We start from the raw sequence: 10,128 nt of genomic DNA on the forward strand, positions 1-10,128 counted from the left end.
ATGGGTGGGGTTAGGTTTATATGGGTGGGGTTAGGTTTATATGGGTGGGGTTAGGTTTATATGGGTGGGGTTAGGTTTATATGGGTGGGGTTAGGTTTATATGGGTGGGGTTAGGTTTATATGGGTGGGGTTAGGTTTATATGGGTGGGGTTAGGTTTATATGGGTGGGGTTAGGTTTATATGGGTGGGGTTAGGTTTATATGGGTGGGGTTAGGTTTATATGGGTGGGGTTAGGTTTATATGGGTGGGGTTAGGTTTATATGGGTGGGGTTAGGTTTATATGGGTGGGGTTAGGTTTATATGGGTGGGGTTAGGTTTATATGGGTGGGGTTAGGTTTATATGGGTGGGGTTAGGTTTATATGGGTGGGGTTAGGTTTATATGGGTGGGGTTAGGTTTATATGGGTGGGGTTAGGTTTATATGGGTGGGGTTAGGTTTATATGGGTGGGGTTAGGTTTATATGGGTGGGGTTAGGTTTATATGGGTGGGGTTAGGTTTATATGGGTGGGGTTAGGTTTATATGGGTGGGGTTAGGTTTATATGGGTGGGGTTAGGTTTATATGGGTGGGGTTAGGTTTATATGGGTGGGGTTAGGTTTATATGGGTGGGGTTAGGTTTATATGGGTGGGGTTAGGTTTATATGGGTGGGGTTAGGTTTATATGGGTGGGGTTAGGTTTATATGGGTGGGGTTAGGTTTATATGGGTGGGGTTAGGTTTATATGGGTGGGGTTAGGTTTATATGGGTGGGGTTAGGTTTATATGGGTGGGGTTAGGTTTATATGGGTGGGGTTAGGTTTATATGGGTGGGGTTAGGTTTATATGGGTGGGGTTAGGTTTATATGGGTGGGGTTAGGTTTATATGGGTGGGGTTAGGTTTATATGGGTGGGGTTAGGTTTATATGGGTGGGGTTAGGTTTATATGGGTGGGGTTAGGTTTATATGGGTGGGGTTAGGTTTATATGGGTGGGGTTAGGTTTATATGGGTGGGGTTAGGTTTATATGGGTGGGGTTAGGTTTATATGGGTGGGGTTAGGTTTATATGGGTGGGGTTAGGTTTATATGGGTGGGGTTAGGTTTATATGGGTGGGGTTAGGTTTATATGGGTGGGGTTAGGTTTATATGGGTGGGGTTAGGTTTATATGGGTGGGGTTAGGTTTATATGGGTGGGGTTAGGTTTATATGGGTGGGGTTAGGTTTATATGGGTGGGGTTAGGTTTATATGGGTGGGGTTAGGTTTATATGGGTGGGGTTAGGTTTATATGGGTGGGGTTAGGTTTATATGGGTGGGGTTAGGTTTATATGGGTGGGGTTAGGTTTATATGGGTGGGGTTAGGTTTATATGGGTGGGGTTAGGTTTATATGGGTGGGGTTAGGTTTATATGGGTGGGGTTAGGTTTATATGGGTGGGGTTAGGTTTATATGGGTGGGGTTAGGTTTATATGGGTGGGGTTAGGTTTATATGGGTGGGGTTAGGTTTATATGGGTGGGGTTAGGTTTATATGGGTGGGGTTAGGTTTATATGGGTGGGGTTAGGTTTATATGGGTGGGGTTAGGTTTATATGGGTGGGGTTAGGTTTATATGGGTGGGGTTAGGTTTATATGGGTGGGGTTAGGTTTATATGGGTGGGGTTAGGTTTATATGGGTGGGGTTAGGTTTATATGGGTGGGGTTAGGTTTATATGGGTGGGGTTAGGTTTATATGGGTGGGGTTAGGTTTATATGGGTGGGGTTAGGTTTATATGGGTGGGGTTAGGTTTATATGGGTGGGGTTAGGTTTATATGGGTGGGGTTAGGTTTATATGGGTGGGGTTAGGTTTATATGGGTGGGGTTAGGTTTATATGGGTGGGGTTAGGTTTATATGGGTGGGGTTAGGTTTATATGGGTGGGGTTAGGTTTATATGGGTGGGGTTAGGTTTATATGGGTGGGGTTAGGTTTATATGGGTGGGGTTAGGTTTATATGGGTGGGGTTAGGTTTATATGGGTGGGGTTAGGTTTATATGGGTGGGGTTAGGTTTATATGGGTGGGGTTAGGTTTATATGGGTGGGGTTAGGTTTATATGGGTGGGGTTAGGTTTATATGGGTGGGGTTAGGTTTATATGGGTGGGGTTAGGTTTATATGGGTGGGGTTAGGTTTATATGGGTGGGGTTAGGTTTATATGGGTGGGGTTAGGTTTATATGGGTGGGGTTAGGTTTATATGGGTGGGGTTAGGTTTATATGGGTGGGGTTAGGTTTATATGGGTGGGGTTAGGTTTATATGGGTGGGGTTAGGTTTATATGGGTGGGGTTAGGTTTATATGGGTGGGGTTAGGTTTATATGGGTGGGGTTAGGTTTATATGGGTGGGGTTAGGTTTATATGGGTGGGGTTAGGTTTATATGGGTGGGGTTAGGTTTATATGGGTGGGGTTAGGTTTATATGGGTGGGGTTAGGTTTATATGGGTGGGGTTAGGTTTATATGGGTGGGGTTAGGTTTATATGGGTGGGGTTAGGTTTATATGGGTGGGGTTAGGTTTATATGGGTGGGGTTAGGTTTATATGGGTGGGGTTAGGTTTATATGGGTGGGGTTAGGTTTATATGGGTGGGGTTAGGTTTATATGGGTGGGGTTAGGTTTATATGGGTGGGGTTAGGTTTATATGGGTGGGGTTAGGTTTATATGGGTGGGGTTAGGTTTATATGGGTGGGGTTAGGTTTATATGGGTGGGGTTAGGTTTATATGGGTGGGGTTAGGTTTATATGGGTGGGGTTAGGTTTATATGGGTGGGGTTAGGTTTATATGGGTGGGGTTAGGTTTATATGGGTGGGGTTAGGTTTATATGGGTGGGGTTAGGTTTATATGGGTGGGGTTAGGTTTATATGGGTGGGGTTAGGTTTATATGGGTGGGGTTAGGTTTATATGGGTGGGGTTAGGTTTATATGGGTGGGGTTAGGTTTATATGGGTGGGGTTAGGTTTATATGGGTGGGGTTAGGTTTATATGGGTGGGGTTAGGTTTATATGGGTGGGGTTAGGTTTATATGGGTGGGGTTAGGTTTATATGGGTGGGGTTAGGTTTATATGGGTGGGGTTAGGTTTATATGGGTGGGGTTAGGTTTATATGGGTGGGGTTAGGTTTATATGGGTGGGGTTAGGTTTATATGGGTGGGGTTAGGTTTATATGGGTGGGGTTAGGTTTATATGGGTGGGGTTAGGTTTATATGGGTGGGGTTAGGTTTATATGGGTGGGGTTAGGTTTATATGGGTGGGGTTAGGTTTATATGGGTGGGGTTAGGTTTATATGGGTGGGGTTAGGTTTATATGGGTGGGGTTAGGTTTATATGGGTGGGGTTAGGTTTATATGGGTGGGGTTAGGTTTATATGGGTGGGGTTAGGTTTATATGGGTGGGGTTAGGTTTATATGGGTGGGGTTAGGTTTATATGGGTGGGGTTAGGTTTATATGGGTGGGGTTAGGTTTATATGGGTGGGGTTAGGTTTATATGGGTGGGGTTAGGTTTATATGGGTGGGGTTAGGTTTATATGGGTGGGGTTAGGTTTATATGGGTGGGGTTAGGTTTATATGGGTGGGGTTAGGTTTATATGGGTGGGGTTAGGTTTATATGGGTGGGGTTAGGTTTATATGGGTGGGGTTAGGTTTATATGGGTGGGGTTAGGTTTATATGGGTGGGGTTAGGTTTATATGGGTGGGGTTAGGTTTATATGGGTGGGGTTAGGTTTATATGGGTGGGGTTAGGTTTATATGGGTGGGGTTAGGTTAGGTTAGGTTAGGTTAGGTTTTCCTCCTACGAGAACAAAAAAAAAAAAAAAAAAAAAGGTTAGGTTAGGTTAGGTTAGGTTAGGTTAGGTTAGGTTAGGTTAGGTTAGGTTAGGTTAGGTTAGGTTAGGTTAGGTTAGGTTAGGTTAGGTTAGGTTAGGTTAGGTTAGGTTAGGTTAGGTTAGGTTAGGTTAGGTTAGGTTAGGTTAGGTTAGGTTAGGTTAGGTTAGGTTAGGTTAGGTTAGGTTAGGTTAGGTTAGGTTAGGTTAGGTTAGGTTAGGTTAGGTTAGGTTAGGTTAGGTTTTTTTTTTTTTTTTTTTTAAGTTTTCCCCTGGGTGTTACACCACACCCAGGGGGAGTTTATTGCAGTTTCTCTTTGTTATATGACAAAGACATTTTAAGACATGATTTTTTTTTTACATTTTATATGATAAAACTATGACTTGACTTATTTCCACACCTAGTCTGCTTAGTATTTACACAATTGATGGGTTTTAAGTCTCATATTTATACATAATTTTTGTTCCATTATTTTTAACATTTGATTAAGACAATTTGTTTCTATCTTTGGTCAATATTTTACTAATTAACTCACTAAATTTTATGTCGCGTCTTTGTACTTTTCTTATTATATGAGCTACTGCTTAAACATATTATAAATCACATACATTGATATACATTTATGAATTTTCTTCATTTGTTTATTATGCATGATTTGCGAATTTTAAGTATACAAATTAATACCAGCTAGGTACCTTGTTAAAGGTATTTCTTTTATTTAAATACCGTCATTTTACTAAGATCGTTTTGTTGTCAATACTTATCATTATCTTTACATTTGAGGGTATTTCTATTATTTAAATACCGTCATATAGTTAAAAATCCAAGTTGTGTCAATACTTATTAATTATTTTGTATATTACCTTACTTTTAAATTTATAAAAATAACAAGTCAATTTTAAAATGCATACCTATTTCTACTTAACCACTATAAAAACTTTGTAAAATCCTTATGTGTACAGATAAAATTTTGCATAATATTGCACTTCGAGTGTCTTCGTGTCAGCAAATAATGATTATTTGCTGATGCAGAGACCTATGCATTATTGTATACGTGAAGTCACGCCCTCCGGCCCACGCGCTCATGTCGCAGCATGCCCGTCATAATTGCATTATTAATTAACACATGATTATTAATTTAGCAATTGGTGTGCCGCGGCACGCCCGGCAAACCAGAGACCCTGACTCACGCGTATGCAATTCTGGACCTGGCGAGAGCCTCCCATCTTTGCCTGACCTGACAGACAGAGCTGAAGGCGTTGTGATTGTCACTTACCGCACTTCGGTCTGCCCGGCAGTTCAGGCACGATGGGACGGCTCCCGCCGTCCAGCTCTGGCACACCGCCCTCTGATGCTCCCCGCCGCAATGGCTGCACCTCTCAGCTGTCTCCCTGCAATGTCTCCTGCCGTGGCCGTAGCCCAGGCACATCGAGCACTGGACCAGCGGAGAATAGTCCTCCGCCTGGATCCGCTGCATGTCGATGCGCACTGAGCCGGCCACGACCACAGTCTTCCACATCTTGGGAGGGACACTTAGAACTATGTGCTCCAACAGCGGGTTTCGGGCCTTCTTTCTAAATTTGAACTCGATGGCCATGTCTTCCTCCTTAAGATCCCCAAATATCTTGCTATTTTGTTGCACTAATTTATCGATTATTTCTTCGTTTTTGTTTTTCAAAATAACATTTTTCAAGACGATAAGGGGGTTTTTGTTATGCACGTCTCTTGCCTGTAGCTTCTCTAAGCCATTTATCCTCTTCTTGAGTTTCTCCCTTCCTTCCTTTGTCCTACAGCTTATAATGAGCTTCCTGTCCCTTGTTTTCCGTATTTTCTCTATCCTAACCCAGTCCCCGCCCTCTCCCGCCACTTCTCTAATTTGGTCCAGCACCTCGTCACCTGTTTCCACTCCTGCCTTGTCGTTGACAATAACGGAGTGGTAGGTGACGGGTGGTTCCTTCACATTGGCGACGACCTGCGAATATGTTCGGGGCTGCGTACCTGTGTTTGCTCCTGACTCAGTCCGACTGTTGAAAGCCACCTTGAGATCCTGTAAGGTCTTTGCGTTCTCTTCCAGTCGGTCGGTCAACATCTTCAGATGGTTCTTGATGTCCCCGATTTTATCTTCTTCCTCAGGAGCAGGGGAAGTCTGCGTTCTCACGCATGGATTTTGACCTGGTGTGAAGTTTTTCAATTCCTGATAAATGGCCAGGTCACACACCAGGTCGTCCACCGCTTTTAACTTTTGAATGACTGAGTCTTTGGTCGTTCGCTTTAATCGAAGCGCCGTTTCGACCTCGTTGATGGCAGCTTCCAGTAGGCCTCTGATGTTGCCGCCCAACTCATCCCGATCGTCATCTGTCAAAATCTTCCTCCTGTTTTCCTCTCTTAGGAGCGGGGTTTTTGGGAAATGTTGTATAAATTTACTCCTGGTTATAGGAGTAGCCCATTCCGCTGCAGGTACTTTGGGAGGGGAGTCTGTGAAGGAGGAGTCACTCGGCAGTTGAGTGGGAGAAAGAATGTTGTCATCGTAGTAGTCAAGTGTCTTTTTAAAAGACACGGTCTTTGGTGTTGGGTTAAGAGTCATGATTTTTAAAAAGTAAATTTGTATAAGTTGTAAAAGAAACAAGGGTGCAGTATATCATAAAATATGATAAAAAGAAAAACTAAGGTCACGATTTTAAAACAATAAAAAGAAAAGTATTTACAGTGTCTTATTCTAGGATTGCACGTGTTCTTATGCCTTTACGCAAGGCCTGTTGATCTGGATCTAGATGAATCCAAGAAAATCTTCTCAATCCTGTGTAGCTTGGAGTAGTCCTTGGAAACCAGGTATGTAAACCGTGACACTAAACACTTATTAACACTAATTTTCAACTTAATTATCACAATTTTTATTTTTCACACTTTTTTCCACTATTTTATTTGCGGAGCGCGTCGGAGCACGTCTGCACTCCACGACGGCTCGAAGCAGACTGGGTTAGGTTAGGTTAGGTTAGGTTAGGTTAGGTTAGGTTAGGTTAGGTTAGGTTAGGTTAGGTTAGGTTAGGTTAGGTTAGGTTAGGTTAGGTTAGGTTAGGTTAGGTTAGGTTAGGTTAGGTTAGGTTAGGTTAGGTTGGGGTGCTACGGTCAGGAAACCTCCACGTTGGCTCAGTACCTTGAAAGCTTTGCTTCTGTTGCTTGATCTTTGATCCGGTGATAGCGGCGGGCTGACAAGACACTGGGCTGGTGCACCCTGGGCGATGGTTAATAACTCCCCGCTATTAGGGGTCTTGTTATTCATCGGCAAATGTCCTGACACATGGACGGGCTGAATAGCCTAACCGGCTTCTGGGCAGACGCTTTTGCGTCCAGGTCCGTCTACCAGTTGCTCCCTCTTGTCTGCCCTCAGACAGTGAGTGGATGTGGCTCGCGCGGCGTCAGGTTTCGGCTCGGCGCCGGGCAACTCGTTACCCCAAATTGATGGGGCCGGGGACGTTTGTTGCGAGGAAGAAAACCTCAATAAAAAATAACCCTAATCCCAAGGTCGGGCGTGCCGATGGGATGAATGGCGGGGGGGGAGCCCCGTCCCAAGCGCCCACTGAAGAGGTGGAGGAGTTCAGGGACCTCACCCTGTTAAAAAAAAAAAAGGAAACTCATGAATATGGCGTCTAAGAAAACGATCATACCCCAGGAGGGTACCGACTCCCAAGGAGTCGGAGAATCCCTCCCCACGCCTTCGGGCGTGGGCTGCCCCACCGTATCTGGGGGGGGCACTTACCGCCAGAGGGACGCAAGTCCCTCCCAACTGTCGACACGGTCGACAAGCCGAGGGTCACTGATCCTCGCACCGACATCCGACGAGGACAACGATAGCCTTCCGGAGGTCATCATGACGGAGGATAACAAGAACGACGGGGGCAGTGTTCCCCGTAAACGGAAGGCACTGGAGGGGTCTGCACTAAGATCGCGAGGCCCCAAAATTAACACAGCTACGAGGGGCCGTCACGCTGGTCGGCGCACACAGACATCGCCACCCAAGCCCGCCAGCAGCATCGTTGACGAACAACTTGACGTTGTACGGACGTCTGTTGGAAATGTACTGGAGGAAGCCGGTAAATCCGGCAACCTCAAAGGCACAGTGTGGCGATCCATGAAGGATGCCTGTCAGCACATCTTAGATGCAGCTGATAAAATAGAAATGCACCAGGAGGAGTCGGCAGCAGTCAGAATTCTGACTGCTGACAACAGAAGGATGCGGGAGCAATTGGCGCAGCTGGAGCAGGAGACGAGGGCTCTTCGGAAGGCCTATGCCGAAAAATCTACCGGGCCGTCCACCTCAGGACCAGTCACAATGGCGGAAATCAAGGACGTCCTCAAAGAGTTTGAGGTGTCCATTGAGAGGAACCTGTTCCTCAAAATAGGAGAAATGGTGACGACCCGGTTGAATGAAGCCGAAAAGAGGGGCATACTCGCCCCAGAACCAATTCTGCGCCCGCCACTGGCGGCTGACAGAAAAAAACAAAAAGCTGAAGATCTAGACGGCAGGGAGGGCAACACAGGGTCAACCCTCATGCCACCTGCAAGACCCGGACCGGTGCCGCAAACCAGGGCCAAGGCCAAGGCCAAAACCAAAGCTCGGCCACGTGAGCCAACGCCAGGCCCCTCCCGAATACCTCCCACTGAGGCGTCCCCGAACCCTGGAGGCACGGAGGTGTGGACAACGGTAGCCAGAAAGAAAAAAGGGAAAAGAAAAGGGAAGGGGAAACCAACCCAAGCCCCCAAAGCGGCAGCAAAACCGCCACCAAGGAAGGCGTTCACCCCACCGAAGTCAGCAGCGGTGGTGGTGACCCTGAAGCCGGAGTCCGATATGGACTATAAATCGATAATGGCCAAGGTCACCACCATCAAACTACCGTCCATTGGGGTGGACCATGTTTCGGTGCGCAGGAGTGCTACGGGGGCTCGGATAATAGAGGTTCCTGGAGCAGACAGCGGGGCCGCAGCGGACGCTCTTGCTGAGAAGGTCCGGGAATTGATAGGCAACGAAGCGGAGATATCTCGGCCGTATAAAACGGCACAAGTCAAGGTCTCCGGCTTCGATGAGGCAGTGACTCTGGAGGCCCTCAGAGAAGCTGCAGCTGCAGCTGGGAAATGCCCACCGGGGCAAATTAAGGTTGGCGCTATCCGTATGGCGCCAGACCAGACTGGGGCAGCCATTTTAACCTGCCCTGTGGCGGCTGCCAACTCTCTCATAGAGCTCGGACGCCTCCTGGTCGGATGGTCGGCCGCCAAAGTCAAAGGGCTTGAAGCCCTGCCCATGCGATGCTTCCGCTGCATGGGCATGGGCCACACTAGGGCCCTCTGTCCATCCCCGGTGGACAGATCATCGATGTGCCACCGCTGCGGCAAAACGGGCCACACCACTGGTGAATGCCAGGTCAAAGAGCCATGGTGTGCAGTGTGCCATGCCGCTAAACTGCCGCCAGGACATGTCATGGGGGGGAAAGCCTGCAACCCCCCTCGCATAAGAGGCAAATCGGCCCTGGCAACGACCGAGGCCTCGGAGGGCCGCGCCATGGAGCACTGATGCCGGTACGGCCTGCTCCCCGCCTTGAGGTGCTGCAGGCCAATGCCAACCACTGCGCTCGTGCTCAAGACCTCTTGGTCCAGCACTTGGCGGAGTGGGGCATTGACGCTGCCGTCATATCGGAACCCTATTGCGTCCCCTCCCTCCCTAATTGGGCTGGAGACACAGAAGGGCTGGTGTCGGTGACCATCCCACAAACTGGCAATCGCCCACCTCTCTCGAAGATTGAGAACGGCAGGGGGTACGTAGCGGTGAAATGGGGAAATATTGTAATTGTCGCAGCATATTTCTCCCCCAATGAACCGCTGCGTGCCTTTGAGCGCCTCCTCGAGAGAGTGGGGCAAGTGGTCGAGGGTGCGGCGCCGACACCGATCATGCTAATGGGAGACCTTAACGCCAAACACTCTGCGTGGGGTTCTCCCATAACCAGCCCAAGAGGGGTAACACTCTATGATTGGGCGGTGGGAATGGGGCTTGAAGTCCTAAACCGGGGCAACACTTCCACATGCGTGCGGCGAAATGGTGCCTCGATAGTGGACGTGACGCTCGCGACCTCGAGTATTGCTGCACGCATTGAGGACTGGCGCGTCCTGGAGGACGTGGAGTCCCTCTCCGACCACCGCTACATACGGATGTCGGTCTCCAATACGCCCCATTCCCAACAGCCCACTCGAGGCAGAGGGAGACGCCAGGGGTTCCCCAGGTGGAATATGGCTAGCCTCAACAGGGACCTGGCTGAAGAGGCTG

The 10,128-nt window shown here is 47.9% G+C and overlaps 1 protein-coding gene across 1 annotated transcript; it reads left to right on the top strand.

Annotated features, from left to right (window-relative positions):
• Positions 1-7,455: 7,455 nt before the first annotated feature.
• LOC132903948 (uncharacterized) lies at positions 7,456-9,381 on the top strand. Its single transcript, XM_060953632.1, has one exon. It carries the CDS (start codon positions 7,456-7,458, stop codon positions 9,379-9,381), a length of 1,926 nt encoding a protein of 641 aa, XP_060809615.1.
• The last annotated feature ends 747 nt before the right edge of the window (positions 9,382-10,128 follow it).

The sequence above is a fragment of the Amyelois transitella genome, chromosome 4, assembly GCF_032362555.1.
Source record: "Amyelois transitella isolate CPQ chromosome 4, ilAmyTran1.1, whole genome shotgun sequence".
NCBI classification, from domain to species: domain Eukaryota; kingdom Metazoa; phylum Arthropoda; class Insecta; order Lepidoptera; family Pyralidae; genus Amyelois; species Amyelois transitella.